This window comes from Ramularia collo-cygni (genome assembly GCF_900074925.1).
Source record: "Ramularia collo-cygni strain URUG2 genome assembly, contig: RCC_scaffold11, whole genome shotgun sequence".
In the NCBI taxonomy this organism is placed as follows: Eukaryota; Fungi; Ascomycota; class Dothideomycetes; order Mycosphaerellales; family Mycosphaerellaceae; genus Ramularia; species Ramularia collo-cygni.
The window spans coordinates 1,014,333-1,031,794 of NW_019716265.1; the positions used below are offsets into that span (position 1 = coordinate 1,014,333).

The following is a 17,462-nucleotide window of genomic DNA, read 5'->3' on the forward strand; positions in this document are numbered from 1 at the left end:
ATAGTGCTTGCATAGAGATGCGACTTCAGACTTGCGGTTGCCAGACGAGGCGTTGCCACGCAACAAGTCGCTCTCCCACAATTCGGATGTTGAAGTGAGAGTGAAGCGGTCTTGATTCGACCCACGCGCGTGAAGTTCGCAGAAGCTGTCGCCGCTTGCTGTCGTCAGCTTCACACTCTTTTTTCCAAATCTTCTATCCACCTTCTTCTTCCAGACATCCACCTGCTGCGAGTATCACAGCTCGCCACAACTCTTCGCGGACCAACCCAAACACACCAAACATCCTCCTAGTCAGTACTGCACACCACTCGAGCTCTGCATACCAGCTGACTTTGATCACAGACACGCCCATCATGGCCGTGAAGTGGACCCCGGCTCGCGACCAGAATCTCCTGCTCCTGATCATCGCGGACGTCAAAGTCGACTTCGGTCAGCTCGCGACTAAGTGGAAGCAGGCCTTTCGTATGTCGCTGGTAAATCTCTGCGGAATTAAGACTGACAATCTTCTAGCAGATGAGGACTTCCATCCTACCGCCAAAGCCGTGTCGGAGCATGTTGCTGCCTTGAAGCGCAAGATCGGTGGCAGCTCTGGCAGGAGTGCCGTGGCCGTCTCTACCCCAAAAAGCAAGCCCAGAGTCCCGAATGGTCCGCAAAAGACTCCAGTCAGCAAGGGAAAGCGGGCACGCTCCGAAATGATGTCGGCCGACGATGACTCTGAGGCGGAGAAGGCGATCGACTTCGACACACCCCTTCCAAAGCGCACCACCCCAAGCCGCCGCAGTGCTATCAAGAAGTACACCAAGGAAGTCAGTGACTCGGAGGACGACAATATGGTCGTCAAGGCAGCCATCGCATCGCCGAACACTGACGGCCCCGTCCACACGCCGGGCAACATTATCAGTCCTCGCCCCAGCATCGCTCGTTCGAAATCCAACCGGCCCAATCTTGGCTACTTCAAGGAGAGCGACGTCGACGCAGAGGATGAGGAAGACCTCTCCGATTTCACGCCCTTTACTTGATAGTGCACCAGACACGTTCAAGACACATTCCAGCTGTTTACATATGCGATTGGTTCCAGCGGTCTTGTGTTCAAAGCAGCACGTCAGGCTGCGCGGAGAATTCAGAAGAACCATAAGGTGGCGGGCATGRGGCTTGGCTTCATGAGATGGAATTTATCATGGCCCAGTCTTCAAGCGTGTCAGAAATTTCTGCGTTACTATTGGGATTTTGACATCAAAAAAAGACTTACCTTCACCCAAGCAGTGAGCATTTTCCAAGATACTCATGCCTTCTCCACCGTTGAAAGCTGTCTTGATGGCGGTTCTGGCAAGCCGCTCAACCGCAATGCATGGCATGAAAGCCTCGCTGCCATCTTGTCAGCATACTTCTTCGCGTCGCACAAAGTGCCACCAGACACGCTACCCACCCGATCACAGTAGTCATGTTCTCCCCTCCACCAGCAAGTACGGCTCCGGGCCTCAAAGCAATTGCCTCAAAGCATCTATGACCACCTATTTCCTGCGAATTGATCGCAACCTCCAATAAACCCTTCTCAGCGGCACCTTTAGTCTTACGTGTATCCCCATACATCCACAATCTCCTGAACTGATCATGCTCCGCACCCCAGCTTRACAAATACACAAACCGGAACGGAAACCGTTTAACCCCAGCTTTGGGATGCTTATTAGGATATCCCTCATGCGGCGTCAAGGCCGTCGCCAAATGCTGCGCGAAAGCCTCCGCACCTGCAACAGCATAATTGATATTCACCTTCCTCGCTTCATCCAGATTTTTGAACTGCTGTACTCTCCCTCCTATTGCCCATATACATGCCTCCACACCTTCTTCTCGTAATCGATTGAGGAGGTCTGAGCGGTACGTTTCGAAGTCTTCGTGAAGGAGCTGGGTGACCTTCGTGTGCGAGAACCTATCGGCCAAGGGCCTTCGGGTGAGGACGTAGATGTGGGATATGTAATTATGGGCGATGCATTGTCGGAGAATCTCACTTCCGATGAAGCCAGTGCAGCCGGTGAGGACGATCTTCATCAGGTTGGATGAGGAGGCTACGAATTGAGATGGAGAAGGAAGAATAGTAATGGATGTCTTTGAGTCGTACCTTCCTTGCTCGGGGCGCTACATTTTTTACATCAGCTTGCCAGGATGACTTCCATGTCAGCTCAACGTTCTCGACCATGGGCCGTCATCGCCGAACTGGTCCGAACGCGTTGCTTTCGTTCTGCGCGGAGCCAAGCCCGGTTCCAAAGTAGTAAGGTAGAGACGACGAGACTAATAATTGCTTACACACGGACCGGATTGTAGTCTCGATCAATGTCGCATTAGAGATGTGAGAGGAGAACGATTGGTGAGCTTCAAGGTTGTTCAATTCCCATATCATCCACCTCGCAACATCCTCGCCCGCTGCTTTTCCCCGACAGTACGATCCCATACAAAGATGCCGTGTAGTTACGAGTTCCCTCGACACTGCATCACAATCACTTCCTCCTGCCCATCCTCGCCTTCGGAAACTCCAGAGGCAGCTTCAGCTTCGCCATCCTCGTCACTGCCGCCTGTGCCTTGCCCAGACCCAGCCTCGTCTTGTCTCCCTCATTCGGTGCCGTCACCTTACAGCCCAACTCAACAAAGTACTGCGAGATGACCTTGGTCTCCAGCTTCAGATCCTCCTTCAAGTGTGTCGTGTCTGTTGTCCACCCATCCACATATAACGACAATGCACATATGTGCGTGCACAGGTTGTCAAGCTGCCACTTTCCCAACTCAGACCCACTGTCGTTTGTGAAGCGAGTTCGCACGCTGCTGACAAGCGCGGGCGGCCAATCGGCCAGCTTTTTGGCAAATACCTCCTTCTTTGGCACCTTCTTTGCTGCACTGCGCCCGCCGTTGGCTAATGAGTCGTAGAATTCGAGAAGGAGGGTAAGGTAGCGCAAAGCTTTTTGCCTGTCGACGTCTTCGGAGCTTACTGCTGCTGCAACACGTCCAGCTGGGAAGCGGTGTTTGAACTGGATTTCTTCCTCTGCCTGGATCTTGTCCTGCCAGTCCTTGATGGGCACTTTCTGGGCATCCTGGGCGGGGATCAGAGTGCTGAGTGGGTAGACTTCCTCCACGCTTTCGGCATGCAGATTGGGCTTCGGAATGGGCTTCGCAGCGAGAAGAGCATCGGCTTGTTGCTCAGCGGTTTGTGCGCCGGGACCTGTTGCTGTGTCCGCGACCGAGTCAAGAATCGCCGTCTGTACGTCTGTGGCTTTACCCTTTCCCTTTGTGTCATTTGGGTTCGTTATTGCGTTCTCTGTCTTGCTAGCAATGGCCTTTTTGGCCTTCTTCGTCCCGAACTCGCGGCCCAGTGCTTCGCGTTGCCGAGAGTAGCTGAGGTTCTCCTGCTCCACCTCTGCTGCTTCAGACCGGAGCGTGCTACGGAGAGACAAGTGATGTGCCGGGGTAACTTCTAGCTGCTTTGTAGCTGGGTCGAACACGGCGACATAGTGCGAGAGGTGCGGGTCAACGGTGGAAGTGGCAGCAGTGTAGTCAAGTCTCGGGTGTTGTGAAGATTGAAGCAGCAATTCATGTGTAGCCGGTTTGAGGATGTCCTGAGAGCTGGCAGCTTTCTTCGAGGAGCGAGCTTTGGAATAGCCCTTGAAGGCAACTTTGGGCGCGTTCATGCCAGGCGCCGAGACCAAGACCGGGTGAAGACCGTTGTCGTCGACATGCGTGACAGCAATTGTGCCGCTGCCATCAATTGCGACCTTCTTACTGGGTGTATCCACACCGTTCGACTGTCGCTTCCTCTTCTTGTCTGTCGGGTGCGCCATGGTATTGAATAATGTCGGTCTAACTTATGGACATCGATCATTCCAAAACTTTTGTCGAAGCAATCCATTGCGACTAGCGCGCGGGACGGTCGGRCGGGGCCGCCGTGTACTTCAGCCTCCCAATCACTTGCAGTCAGCACTATCAGCTTCTGCTTCGCTTATAGTATCATGAAATGCAGGGCCCACATTCCGCTATCTGACTGGTGGCTTGTGAGAGCGATAAGGATATTCAGGGAAGATCGATCCAGCGCGGATGCAAGAATGCCCACTTCCGACGAGCTGGGAAGACTCTCTCATGGTGCGAATTATTGTGCAGTTCGCCTCCCAAGGACAAGAATGTCACTTGCCGTCTCACTATTTAAATTCTCCGGAGCTTATTAGAAGGTAGGGCTGGAGTCGGCATATCTCTGAGTAGGAGGGAGCACACAGGCATCGATTGGGTTTTCAGGAGCAGCTTCTGGCTGAGAGGCTTGCTGTGGATGCTGGAGCCAAACCATTGGACTTCAAGGATGCACGAGCAGAGAAGCCCCGGTCTGCAGCCCACAAACTTCGAAGCGAGGTCCTCACAATCTTCACAGGCTTTGCCTGGCTGATACACACCAATGTAACGATTCCTGCATGGCGGCTGATAGGGCGATATGGGTTCTCCCCTCTCTTTTCCTTTTCCAATTCTTCCAAGACACTGTGCCCCGCAAGCATCAAGATATGGCAGACGAGGAAAAGCACAAAATCCTCTCCTCTACAGCTTCTCCTATTATCGAAGCAGACAACACCATTCTTGCTGCAGAAAGCACTCTGCTTGATCCACATGGCTTCGATCTATTCCCTCAACCAGTACAGGGCGACGCACTCGACCCTCTCAACTGGACATGGCTTCAGAAGCATGTGATACTAAGTATCGTGATGGCATTGTACATTACTCAGCCCTCTATAAGCGCAGTTCCCGTCCGACTAACTGCGAACCAGATACTTCTTATTCACGTACATCACAACGACAACCGTACCCTCCTTCCCTGCGCTGCAGACACAATACGCCGCATCCCTTGAACAGATCAATTGGACCGTCGCCATTCCAGCGCTGGGTCTAGCTCTCGGTCCATTAATATGCTCTTCSCCAGCTGATATCGTCGGACGGCGTCCAGTCTTTATTATGGGTACGGTTGTCGGTCTAGCTGCAACAATCGGCGCCGCTCTCGCCCCTACATACTCGGGCTACATGGCTGCTCGTTTCTTCCAGGGCTTCGGTGTATCTCCCGCTGCCACGGTCGGACTCGCCATCATCAACGATATCTTCTTCGAGCATGAACGGGGTCAAAAGGTCGGACTTTGGGTACTTGCAATCGATCTAGGACTCCTCTTCGGCCCTCTCATAGGAGGTTACGTGGATCTGGCAGGAACCGCATGGGTTCAGTGGCTCACGGCAATCTTACTGGGGTTGGTATTGATCGCCGAGATCTTCTTCCTGCCAGAAACGCTATATCCTCGAAAGACCATGTTGGAGCGATATAAAAGAGCTGGGATCACTTCTGAGAACGAAAAACGTACCCAGCCATCGCACGGAGTTGATGAAATAAAACGTACGAAAAGCTTGGGATTGGCAAACGTCAAGCCAGTGCCGGGGATGAAACATCCCAAGGTTTGGGACACACCAGTACGTTTCGTCAAGGCATTCAAGTATGCTGCGGTGCCAATCGCCATCTTTACATACTGCTTTGGTTGGTATTGGTGGATTCTGTCGGTGATCACACTCATCCCGGTTGCGTACGCGACTTATACGCCACAGACACAAGGGTACGTCAATTCTTTCTGACCAAATTCGTGATAGCTAACATGTCACTCACTAGATTATTTTCCATCGGTCTGATCGTAGGTACTTTGATCTCCGAAATCTTCTTCTCCGGCACTTTGAGCGACTGGTTGCTAGTCAAGCTCGCCTCGCGCCCTGGCACGACCAAGAATGCGGAGATGCGTATTTGGCTTGTATATCCAGCAGCAATCCTCACTGGCATCGGCTTAATCATCTGGGGTATCTCCATAGATCGCGACTACCACTGGATTGTTGGTCAGGTGGCCTTCGCCTTCAGTACGTGTTTACTGCAACCCTTAACCGCTCGGTCCATGCTTACACATATCTGTCTAGTCGGCGCAGGCATCCAAATGGGCAACACATCAGTTTGCGCTTACGTGGTCGATGCCTACCCAATGCAAAGTATGTCGGTTGTGGTATTCTACGCTGTCATACTCAATCTGTCGGCGTTTGTTGACCCGTTCTTCATCATTTACTGGCTTGATGCAGCTGGCTTCACCTGGACATTTGCGGGTCATGCGATCATCACAGTGTTCTTCTGTATACCTGTCTTCGCACTACTGCAGATGTTCGGTGGACGTTTGAGAGCGAGCAGTGGTGAGCCGAGTTGGGTCAACCCGGAGTTCGATCTAGAGATAACGGGAGCAGAGCTAGAAACTCCAGAGGGCAGCTAAAGCGGACTGCTTTTAAATGTAAAATTCTTAGGTCGGCGATATACAGCGTGTCTTTGCAGCGGGATTCATGCTGAACAGCCAGATGTCTGCTTTCGCTGTGATTCTGCGAGAACTGATTCGCTGCCAGCGCACAGCGCTGGGGTACTTGAGAGGACTCTGTGAAAGCCCCCCTATGCGAAGAGACGCCTTATGTTCACTACCCAGTCATGTTGTTATTGATGTCAACTGCAGCTCTTATCCAACTGCTCGGGTCACATGAGGAAGATTTAATGTCAGAATATGGCCATCAATCGTATAATCGTTGAGTCGTAAACCTGTGCTATCGAGACTCAGCAACCTCCTCCTCCGCCACCGCAACCTCCGCCTCCACCTCCACCTCCGCAACCTCCCCCTCCACCTCCGCCGCCGCCACCACCACAGCCAGCACCACTACCTCCACCTCCACACCCACCAGAAGCTGCGCTACCACAGCCACCAGCAGCCGCTCCACCACCACACGTACCAGCACAGCAATTGCCAGCAGCACCCGCCCCTACAGCCATGCATCCTGGCGTGACAGGATAGTACATCGGTGCGTACGGGACGAATCCCACGTATGGACTGTACGCAGGTATGTAAACGGGATAACCATAGGCATCTGAATAGTAGTAATCGTCCCTCTTTGGCGCTGGCTTCCCCTTCTTGATGGCTCTTTCGCAGGCTTTCTGATATTGCCTCTCCAACTCAGCGGCTTTCTTCTTACTTAGAACAGTATGTGTATCATCGTCGGGACGCACTGCATTGTGGGCGGAGATATGCACACTCTTTCGTGGGTCTTGGTCTCCTGATGCGTGCAGCTGATCTATGATTCTCGCATTGTTTCCGCCCAGCAGACGACTGGCGGCACCGGTGTGCGATTCGCGGATCGCTTCGCAGTACCAGCACGTGCATTCCGAGTATGCCTGGCCTGTAATTCGCTGGTAAGTCTTGCTTGTCCAGGCGAAGCTGTCGTTGAGCTTGGTTTCGGTGACTTTGTCGTCGTGATCGACGAACTGTTTGCACTTCGTGATTGTGTATTGCATGTAGTTTCGTGGCATGAGTTGATGAGTATGCCACGCCAGATCAACATCGAGGGTAGGAACCGCCATTTGATTCGGCGGGCACATGCGCAAGATCTTCATGAAGACTGCGTATTTCTCAATCAATCGACTGACTGTACCGTGAAGAGCTGGAGAGTGGAGCCAGTCGATGTTGTGCATCTTCTCGATGAAGCTGCCCTGACGAACAACTGCCCCGACAAGATCGAGTGCGAAGGGACTCCCGTTGTCCCAGTAGCGACTCATCATCTTGCGTAATGCAATTCGATCTGTTCTCAGCAGCGCCCCTGACCTGGTGCCGCCTCTTGCTGCACGCATAATCGCACGATCAGTCATGGCTGACTCGATACGCTGTCGGATGTCGCTAACAGATTCGGGACGTCCTACAGGATCATACAGAATATGCTTCCCCAGTCCGTTGCGGAATAAGATATTTGGTGCGTCGAGGATATCATCTTTTCGGCCAAATGCCAGCTTAGGGATGCCAGCAAGACCAAGCACTGTCCCGCCAAGCGGTTTGTCGTGCTTCATGAGCAGTTCAATGTCTCTGTACATTTTACCAGCTTGCAGAGACTCATGGGTGATTGGCCGCGCGCAGGATCTGCAGAAGTGTAGAAAGCCTTTGTCGGAGAAACCACTTCCAGAAGAGAGCATCTGGTCGACCGCTCGCGAGACGTCCTCTAGGGAAGTAAAGGTTTTGGAGAAACGACCTTCTGTACAAGTCGTCCACCGGACATGATTCTCCTGATTGCAAGAATTACAGTTGACAACTCTATTCGAATCAGGATCCCTAAGATTATCCCAGGGAGAGTCCAGGGACGAGTTCCATTTGCTCTGCGCCGGCGCGCTGGCATCATACGTGAAGGTCTCCGAGTCGATGCTCTCTGCAACATCACTCCAAGGCATGCCGCCCCRCCAGAAGTCCATTCGGCCCTGTCTCATACAGTCCTCAAGATAGGCTCGCGGATTCAGCATGTGGGCATGCCAGACCATGAGCACATCCACTGGAGGGAGGTTACGCTTGTTGATTGGCAAAGTCTGGCCACCCTCTAAAAGCGAGCCAGATTTTGCATCGCGTTCAAGTGCGGATCTCCGGGGCGCCCTTGCGCCTGGATCGACTGCCCACAACCACGACTCATATCGATAGACAGCCCGCTGAACATAAATAGACCATCGCTTCTCGGCTAGTTTCGCAAGGCATTCTGCAGTACTCTCGCCGTCTGATAGGTTATGACTGGTAACGAGTCCATCCGAAATCTCGAACAATCCGTCCTGGGAGGCGACCGATTGCTTCAGCCTGTAGAAGCATTCGAGTAGCTTGAGGTGGGCTATGACCTCCTCTGTAGCGGGGAAACCATCTTTGGAATTCGAAATCGTAAGATTAGAAAAGCCGGCAGTGATGTCCGGAATGTCGATTGCGTTGTCGCGATCGAATTCGTCGTGCTCATGGTCCGCTCGCGTTCGTTGATAGCCCGGTGGTGGTGATTGTGAGCCTGAGCCCTCTGAGCGTCTCTCCGCCTCAGCAAGTGCTTCCTTCTCCTTGTCGGGAGAGAACAATTTAGACAACCTATTCGGCATGGTTGTTTATGCTTTGGTTTGAGTGTATATGTGGAGAGAAGACATAGGCAATGAGAAACGGATCACCTTCATTTATGTCTGCTAAGAGAAAGGCAGAAAGCATGACACGAGCGAGGCTTAGCAGAGCAAGCCATGACTGGGAGAAGCCACACGGGAGGATCAATGCGGTCACTTGGAACCTCTATCCACTGGTTTTTGGGTGTTGGCGAGAGGAGGAGACGAAGGATCATGTGGAGGCTTAGTTGGCCCTGTCAAGTGGTCCTTCTGCCGCCTTCTCCCGCCCTTCCCTGCGCTAGTCTCGATCGGCGGAGGCTGAGCACATGCGGATGCAGATGCATCACGTGCAGTCTCAGCCAAAGCATGATGAGCAGTGAGTGAGTAGCACGCCTTCGCATAGCAATGCAAAGGCTGTGAATCTCAGAGCTATGTCCCGTTTTGCATATCTGCGATTTACGCAGCGACTTTTGTATCCTCAATGTTGATATGTGATCGTGTGTGAAGATGACGTTGGCTCTTCGCTTATCATTTCAACCATAGCGTCTTCTACCCAGGGCTCAGGAGACTTTTCGCATCTCTGTGCTACTGCTGTGACCGCGAGGCCTTGTTCAGAGGCCGCCAACTTGAGGGAGGCCAGGTGGGTAACTTCGCCCGCAGGAATGCGGTTGAAGCGGCACAGCACTGCAAATTGTTGCACGAGCTTACAATTGAGCCGCAGCTCTGCACACCCATGATACGATCTATGAACCTCGTCTGGACCCTCATAGTTGTTTGCCCATGAACTTCCGCTTGGAGAAGCTCAGCCACCACTAAAAACGGGCGTTAGCAAATGGTCTCCGTGATGGTTTATCCCGAATGCGTCGCAGCACAGCGATTGCCCTGTAAGACTCACCTTGCTCGGCTGCCCGCTAGGGTCCATATACACTCTATTCAGCAAACGAGCTGCCAATTCCTGCCTCATCTGCATGATGTATTGCCTCAAAACCTCGGCCTCATTTCGATCCCGTGGCGGCTCAAACATCTGGTTGAGAGGGAAACCTGCATCACCTGGAATAGCAAAGTTCGTGTCCAGCGCGGAGTTCATCACTGCCTTTTCCGCATCTCGCCGGCTCATTCCAGGACGAATCTTCGTCAATGCATCGCTCACGTAGAGAATTCCGTAGATAAGTACGCGGTCTGCAGGGCCCTTGATTTCGAAATTTCGAAAGAAGGTGTTTGCGCGGAAAAGGGCCAGGACTTCGTCGAGAGGGTCGTAGCTCTCATTGCTGGGCTCTACGTCGAGTTCAGATATGCCAGCTAGAGGTGAAAGCTGTTGTGCGGGACCTCGTGTGCGTGTTCGGAGAGGAAGCAGGGCGAAGTTTCCGATAAGCTGCTGGTTCGGTTCGTCGAGGAAGACGGAGTGGTAGGCTGGCATTGTGTTGTTGGTGTGATGTTGTTACTGTTGGCCGTGACGTGGTCGCAATGCTAGCTGAGTATTCACGAGTCTCGCTTAACAGGCGTGCTCAAGCAAGCTCTGTATTCTGCAATTGGCGAGCTGGTGGGAAGTGTGTGTGTGTGGTCTTCTTTTTCAAGCAATGTTCACTTGTTGCGTATGCTTTGGTGGTGTCCCCAGGCAGCTTGCATTCGAGAAGGCGGGCATGGCGGGCGGGTGACGCCGAGAGGACTTTGGCCGACAACACCTCATCCATGCCGCCTCCACCACCACGACATCATCGAGGACCATCGCAGGCCGATCACGCATTCAACTACGACTGAACGCCTCAGCGCCCAAGCTCGAATCCTATAACCCGAAAACAGCCTCTCAAGGGCACGAAGCGTTGCAAATATGAAGCCAGTCGTGAGCGCATTCAATGCATGGACATGGTATCCGCTATCCTGCGTGGACTGCTAGATGTTGAAGGACACTGCTAAGCCGAGACAACAGCATCGTCATCTCCGTGTTCGCCATCATAATCCTTAGCACAATCGGCGGTACGTCCATCACCAGCACTCTACGACCGCAGCGATCAGAGCCCCGTGCAGCAGTCCCCATCTGACATGAGTAGCAGGCATGTTCGCCAACAACCATCACTCCCTAGTCGGCTCGCACGAAGATCCTCCAGATGGTGGCAAAGTTGCCACAGCAGTCTTCTCTGCGGTTGCGATATATGGCGTAAGGATAACACACCACTTCTGCGATGCCTTTCTGACGAAGATGCACAATGTAGGCCTTCCTCCTATTCTGCGGGTGTCAAGCACTTATGCACCAACGAGCCAGCAGACGAGGCGAAATAGCTTTGCGTTGATTGGAAATCGGGGAGGATGTATAGCGAACATTAGAGATGCCAATCGAATGACACGACATATCCTACACTCCAATTGTGTTGCCTACGAAGTGCGATAGGAGCAAGATTGATTGTCAGACATCAAGCAACATAGATGGGTCCGGGAATAATAGGGGATTGGTATTAAGCGGGCGTGGCGGCGTACTGCCGATTTGGAGCGGAGTTATGTATTGTTGTCCGTATAGAAATCGTGTATTACTATGATCCTCTCACATGCCATGATAACAGTCTGCATCGTAAGTGCCAGCTGGGTTGAGACGATGGTTTATTCACAATTCTCTACGACTTTTCAAAACGCTAATCAAACAACACTATGTTACATCTAGTCCTATACATTCCACCTTCCACCACAGCATAGACGTGCCTATTCCGTCAAAATCCGCGCCGGGCCATGCAGACAGAGCGGAGATTATCAAGTTCTTCTTGCAAATRCACAAGCGAGAAGCGTAGCGGTATATATTACCGTTTTGTACAATCGGAGGGGATCGGCGTGGGTATCATGGCGCACTCATTTTTCTCTCGACCTCTGGAGCGACGAGCTTAGAAGCCCATGCCGCCCATTCCACCGCCCATGCCGCCCATGCCGCCCATGCCGCCGGGTGCGCCACCCTTCTCCTCAGCAGCCTCAACGATCGCAACCTCGGTGGTACCAAGCAAAGATGCAACGCCGGATGCATCAGTCAGACCAGTGCGGACGACCTTGAAGGGGTCAAGGATACCAGCAGCAATCATATCAGTGTACTCGCCCTTCTGGGAGTCGAAACCCTTGTTGAAGTCGGAAGCATACTCGTCCATAAGCTTGCCGACAACGACAGATCCCTCGGTAYCAGCGTTCTCGACAATCATGCGTGCAGGTCGGGTAATGGCGCTCTTGACGATTGAAACACCGAGTTGCTGGTCGAAGTTGGCGGTCTTGATGTTGTTCAGGGCATTGGCAGCAGCCTTGAGGAGAGCGGTACCACCACCTGGGAGGATACCTTCCTCAACGGCAGCGCGCGTGGCGTTGAGAGCATCAACCATGCGGTCCTTCTTCTCACCAACCTCGACTTCAGAGGAACCACCGACCTTGATGACGGCAACACCTCCTGAGAGCTTAGCGAGACGCTCCTGAAGCTTCTCCTTCTCATAGTCGCTGGTGGTCGGGTCCGCCATAACGCCGCGGATCTGTTCGCAGCGCTGAGTGACCATGTCCTTGGTGCCCTCGCCGTTGAGAATCACGGTGTCCTCCTTGGTGATGGTGATGGAACCAGTCGATCCCAGCATCTCAGCGGTGGCCTTCTCAAGCTTGATGTCGAGCTCATCGGTGAAAACGGTGCCGTTGGTAAGGACAGCGATGTCACCAAGAATGCTCTTGCGGTTGTCACCGAATCCAGGTGCCTTGACGGCGGCGACTTGAAGCTGACCACGGAGCTTGTTCAAGATGCAGACGGCAAGAGCCTCGCCGTCAATGTCCTCGGCGATGATCACCAGTGGTCGTCGCAGCTGCTGAGATGCCTCGAGCGCTGGGACAATGTCCTGCACAGCGGAAATCTTCTTCTCGGAGAGCAGGATCAACGGCTTCTCGAACTCAACCTTCTGCGACTTKGTGTCCGTGATGAAGTATGGAGAGATGAAACCACGGTCAAACTTCATGCCCTCGGTGACCTCAAGCTCGTCCGCGATAGTCTTGCCCTCCTTGACAGTGATGACACCCTCCTTGCCGACCTTCTCCATTGCGCTGGCGAGAAGAGCACCGATGTGTGTGTCGCCGTTGGCGGAAATGGTAGCCACCTGGCTGATCTCAGCAGAGGTGGTGATGTCGCGCTTGTTGGCGCGAAGGTACTCGACGACGGCCTCGACGGCGGCCTGGGTTCCGCGGCGCAGGTCCATGGGGTTGCAGCCGGCGGCGACGTTCTTGACGGWCTCGGAGAAGATGGCATTGGCGAGGACGGTGGCGGTAGTGGTACCGTCACCGGCGGCCTCGTTCGTCTTGCTAGCCACGTCCTGTAGCAGACGAGCTCCGAGGTTCTCGAACTTGTCCTTAAGGGTGATGGCTCGTGCAACCGTTACACCATCTATGAGGAGGTGTCAGTGCTGCTCGTAAGTGTGCCATTGATAGATGTATGCATACCCTTTGTGATTTTGGGCGAGCCGTAGCTGGACTCGATGAGGACATTTCGCCCCTTGGGACCAAGGGTGGTCGCAACAGCTCGTGCAAGCGTCTCGACACCGTTTAGGAGAGCGGCTCTGCYCTCGACACCGAACTTCAGCTCTTTGTGTGCGAATCTTTGCTGCACGAGTGGGCCAGAGCGTATCCGTGATGAACGTGCGAGTCCGCGTGGGAGAGATGTGAGAGAGCGCTGCATATTGGCGGTTTGATGTAGATCCCAAATCCAATGATTCCAGAGAATGGGCGATAGGTGAGGGTGAGGAGGGAGAGGATGGCGGAGATGAAAATGGAGATGGAGGTGGTTGTCGGGAGAGATTCAATCGCAACTTTTGCCGAAGAAACCTTAGAAGTGTCTCGAAGCTCATGACATGTCCGTGCTCTCCTCCGCATTGCCAGTCATCCATCTTCACATGACATCGTCTCATGCTTTGCAAATCTACACAGTGCTTCCGTCATTGATCCTTCATATAATTTCAGCGCTTGCATATCGTTCCGGAAAGATCAAACATGCGGTGACCGCCTAAATCAAGATACGCCCACGAGCAAAGACTCGGCATATCAGCAAAGTCGAACAATAACCTGCATTTGGAGCTTCCCTGCAGTTTCTCATTCACACAGTGCATATTTAATTCTCCCCTTGTCGACTTCACGACTCTCTTATGTCCGGACAAAGTATACACGCAGCTCCAAGGTATGGTTGCATTTTCTATTGAGATACATTACAGTCTTGACATCTTGGTCCACCAAATCATCCACGCAATCGTCAGCAAAAAAGCTCGGGGCGATCTCAAAGCTCCTGATATCAGGACTCTTCGGGAGGCTTGACCGTTGGCCGTTGCCTGGGCCTGGGCCCATTGTTGGTCAGTCGAGCCACCCTTCGCGCACATCTCTTCCTGTAATCGATCACCCCGCAAATCCTGCCTGAAAAAATGGATATTATAGTCTCTTCGCCATTGCTAGTAGGTGGTTTCCTTCTCTTTCGTCGACCCATAAGCAAGCCGCTATCTGATATGGGATTCGGCGATGCAAGTTCGCCAGTCTACCGCTTTTCGTCACAGACGGCCACTTAAAAGGAGCCATGGACTGGACTTGAATCTACTTGGTACCGATAGCAATGCTCATACGCTGATTCAAACACGTTGTGGTAACGACACGGARAATCTAAGCCATGCGATTGCCTGAGCTGAACATGTAGGAGCTTTCTTTGTATGGCACAGAAGCTACCTGTAATACCTAGATCAACATGAACTGCGCTCCTCAATCAAGGGCATTATCTCATCTCTCAGACATTTCCTCGACGCTCAAGAGTCGCTTGTTTCCGTACGTAGAATCGAACACAGCTCCTATCAGGTCAACATGGCTGCAGAAGAAGTCTTTCGCCATGCCTTGATTCCCGCCAGCTCTACCCGTCGAACATCCGGAAATGAGAATGACATTCGTCGCAACGCTTGTCAGCGTTCCCAAGAGATCGATGCGTCATGGTCTAAAGCTGATTCTGAGAAAGCTTGCACATCTCCAGAGGAAAAGGCAGCTCTACACCGTAGCTCATGGGGTGGTAAAAGGGGCTTTATTTCCACAGCAGATTTCAACAGTTTGGAACGCCTCACCGCTAGGCACAGTGCTCCCACAATATCCTTAAGGACTCAGCGCAGATGGAAGAGTATATTGGGCCGACTGAACGACACCGAAGCGTTTGACAGATTCATGGCCCTGCCACAAGACCGAGGGGAGGGTACGTGGACTCCTTTTATGCATTACGAGCGCCGCGCGGCGAACCCAGACCTGCAAGACATTTCTATGAGTCGGCAGGGGCTGAATCTCTCTGCACGGCCACCCCGCTTGGATCGCGGTGCAAAGTCGTCGGCCTTGCCTGCGAAGAGACGCGCGACGTGAAAGCGAGCTTCGGCAGCATGATGGTAGGATGAGAGGGGCACATCACTCCATTGGCGAGTTACTTATCAAATGAAAGTGAGAGCACAGAACGAGAAGGGCTGAATGGGACAGAGAAGATAACAGAATCGGCCTCCTTTTCACACTGACCACAACTTTGTCGGTAGCCCACCTCATAGTGATCACGCATATGGAATACGGTATCTTGTGGCCTCGAATACATGTCTTTACTGTGGAACTCAACACTAATCTCCGCCAGATGAGGGAGAGTCTGCTAATGATTGAGTTTTCAAATATCAATATTGGTCAAGACATGATAGCGATGAAACGAGGTTCCGGAGATGCAGTGGATCAAGAATTGCTTCATATTCGCAGGTAGAATATCAAGGTGAGCGCTTTGATCAAGCGGACGAGCATCGCATACCATTCCATACCATGGCCACAAGGTATGTTGTTGGATGCATGAGTGCCTCTCCCACGCTCTACCATCCTAACCGCATGTGGTTTCTACCAAGGTAGGTAATTATGTTCGATCGAGCAGATTCGGATGAGTGAAGAACTTTGGCCGTTGCGGTAGCGCAAGTCTCGCCCATTTCGCAGCCTCTGCAATACGTGGCGTGAGAAATGTCAGCTCACCCAGGCGCTGAGGTCTTCTCAACGAGAAACCGACCATACTTTCGAGCTCTCTTCGATGCACATGTACTCTGGAAAAATCCTCCACTGCTAAGCTGAAGTCCGGATCCAATTAAAGGGTGTAGAAACGATCGCCAAAGTCGCCAAGTCCCGGCACAATGTAGCTATGATGTTGTCAGTATGGGAAATCGTTCAGGCTACCACTCAACTCACTTCTTTTCGTTCAGCCCGGAGTCCACAAAAGCAGTGACGACCCTCAGCTTCGGGTACTTTTCTGCGAAGTTCTGCGCTCCTTCAGGGCTAGCAATCAAGTTCAAAAACAAGATTCGCTCTTCTGGCACGCCCTTGGACAGCAGAACCTGCACAGCCATTAAAGCTGAGCCTCCAGTAGCGAGCATCGGATCCAAGAGAAGCACCCATCGATCCTTGATGTCCTCAGGCAGCTTGTCGTAGTACAGCTGCGGCTGGCTCGTCTCCTCGTTTCGCTGAATGAGAATCTTGCCGATACGAACGCTCCGGCAACATTCGCGGAGTGCTTGCTCCATAGCTTCACCAGCACGCATGATCGAAACACCGCAAATCTTGCCCTCGAATTCGACGCCGGCATATGTGTGGCCAACAGGAGTCGTGACTGAATGTGGAAGGACTGGAAGATGATTGAGAGCCTCCTCAACCAGAAGACGGCTAATGCGATTGCTGTGAAAAATGAAGTCTGCCCGACCGGTGTTCTTGTCACGGAGCATCCTAAAGGGCCCTGTTAGTATGTTGTGAGATGTTGAAATGGTTCACATACGTGAGGAGAGCAATGAGTTGAGGCGATTGAGGCAGAATGTGCAAGTTGCTGATCTTGGGGTTGGTCGATACTGTGGCGGTTGGCTTGTCCTCGGACATCCTGTAAGAAGGTCCCATCTGCTGGCTGGGGGCCCTGATCAGCGGCGATGGCCTTCCTGATTCGGTCATTGTCGAAGTTCTCTGGGGGAGAATATGATGTTCGATTTTGATGTTTGCCGCTGGCTGGAGAGGTGAAGGCAGAAACTTCGGGGCTGAGTGAGGTATGGTATGTCACTAAGAGTTCACGAGAGCCCTATATGTGAAGAATTGATCGACACATAAATTATCAGCGAGAAGAAGATAGAGTGGAGTTCGTGGAGTTCGCCTATACCCGCTCTATCGCGGGGCTAAAGACGGTTAGATCCGTTCAATCCCTGCTCTCGTGTCTCTATTGCTGTTGATGTTGACTAAAACCTTTGGGACTCCACAGTCGCGTACACCTCACTTCRCATCGACGCGCGTGACGACTTCACATGGTACCTAGTCTGGGAGCTGCTCTAAGAAGGGTCCAAGTGCGTGAAAGGCGTGTTTCAGTTTCGCGACAACGAAACGCATACACCTTTCTTCACGACAAACGCCGCTGCATTCGCGACGACAATAACAACGATATACATCATGCTGGTCATAGTCTCGAATTGACCGCGTTGCTCATGCGATCATCTCCCACACACGATCCAAG

At 52.6% G+C, this 17,462-nt stretch overlaps 9 protein-coding genes; 3 read left to right on the forward strand and 6 right to left on the reverse strand.

The window, feature by feature from the left end:
* Nucleotides 1–353: 353 nt before the first annotated feature.
* RCC_07459 (uncharacterized protein) lies at nt 354–1,019 on the forward strand (the record flags this gene model as incomplete). XM_023772716.1 has 2 exons in its annotated part: nt 354–462; nt 511–1,019. The coding sequence occupies 2 exons, from the start codon at nt 354–356 to the stop codon at nt 1,017–1,019; spliced, it is 618 nt and encodes a 205-aa protein (XP_023628484.1).
* Nucleotides 1,020–1,158: 139 nt separating this feature from the next.
* On the reverse strand, nt 1,159–2,046 carry RCC_07460 (uncharacterized protein; the record flags this gene model as incomplete). XM_023772717.1 has 3 exons in its annotated part: nt 1,159–1,187; nt 1,250–1,365; nt 1,427–2,046. The coding sequence occupies 3 exons, from the start codon at nt 2,044–2,046 to the stop codon at nt 1,159–1,161; spliced, it is 765 nt and encodes a 254-aa protein (XP_023628485.1).
* Nucleotides 2,047–2,492: 446 nt separating this feature from the next.
* RCC_07461 (related to DNA-directed RNA polymerase A (I) chain) lies at nt 2,493–3,824 on the reverse strand (the record flags this gene model as incomplete). The annotated part of the gene is made up of 1 exon (XM_023772718.1): nt 2,493–3,824. The coding sequence occupies one exon, from the start codon at nt 3,822–3,824 to the stop codon at nt 2,493–2,495; it is 1,332 nt and encodes a 443-aa protein (XP_023628486.1).
* A 705-nt stretch (nt 3,825–4,529) lies between these two features.
* RCC_07462 (related to MFS transporter) lies at nt 4,530–6,305 on the forward strand (the record flags this gene model as incomplete). XM_023772719.1 has 4 exons in its annotated part: nt 4,530–4,735; nt 4,791–5,615; nt 5,669–5,907; nt 5,965–6,305. 4 exons carry the CDS (start codon nt 4,530–4,532, stop codon nt 6,303–6,305), a joined length of 1,611 nt encoding a protein of 536 aa, XP_023628487.1.
* Nucleotides 6,306–6,634: 329 nt separating this feature from the next.
* On the reverse strand, nt 6,635–8,959 carry RCC_07463 (related to large-conductance mechanosensitive channel; the record flags this gene model as incomplete). Its single annotated transcript, XM_023772720.1, has 1 exon — nt 6,635–8,959. The coding sequence occupies one exon, from the start codon at nt 8,957–8,959 to the stop codon at nt 6,635–6,637; it is 2,325 nt and encodes a 774-aa protein (XP_023628488.1).
* Nucleotides 8,960–9,717: 758 nt separating this feature from the next.
* On the reverse strand, nt 9,718–10,370 carry RCC_07464 (probable ARP2/3 complex subunit Arc18; the record flags this gene model as incomplete). XM_023772721.1 has 2 exons in its annotated part: nt 9,718–9,765; nt 9,849–10,370. 2 exons carry the CDS (start codon nt 10,368–10,370, stop codon nt 9,718–9,720), a joined length of 570 nt encoding a protein of 189 aa, XP_023628489.1.
* A 411-nt stretch (nt 10,371–10,781) lies between these two features.
* On the forward strand, nt 10,782–11,241 carry RCC_07465 (uncharacterized protein; the record flags this gene model as incomplete). Of its 2 annotated transcripts, none has more annotated exons than XM_023772722.1 (4): nt 10,782–10,819; nt 10,881–10,927; nt 11,002–11,108; nt 11,164–11,241. In XM_023772722.1, the coding sequence occupies 4 exons, from the start codon at nt 10,782–10,784 to the stop codon at nt 11,239–11,241; spliced, it is 270 nt and encodes an 89-aa protein (XP_023628490.1). The 2 variants fall into 2 exon arrangements, with proteins under 2 accessions (XP_023628490.1, XP_023628491.1); XM_023772723.1 differs by having other exon boundaries at nt 11,005–11,108.
* Nucleotides 11,242–11,820: 579 nt separating this feature from the next.
* Nucleotides 11,821–13,625, reverse strand: RCC_07467 (probable heat-shock protein hsp60; the record flags this gene model as incomplete). XM_023772724.1 has 2 exons in its annotated part: nt 11,821–13,334; nt 13,391–13,625. The coding sequence occupies 2 exons, from the start codon at nt 13,623–13,625 to the stop codon at nt 11,821–11,823; spliced, it is 1,749 nt and encodes a 582-aa protein (XP_023628492.1).
* A 2,439-nt stretch (nt 13,626–16,064) lies between these two features.
* Nucleotides 16,065–16,912, reverse strand: RCC_07468 (probable uracil phosphoribosyltransferase FUR1; the record flags this gene model as incomplete). XM_023772725.1 has 3 exons in its annotated part: nt 16,065–16,116; nt 16,166–16,696; nt 16,746–16,912. The coding sequence occupies 3 exons, from the start codon at nt 16,910–16,912 to the stop codon at nt 16,065–16,067; spliced, it is 750 nt and encodes a 249-aa protein (XP_023628493.1).
* Nucleotides 16,913–17,462: the final 550 nt, after the last annotated feature.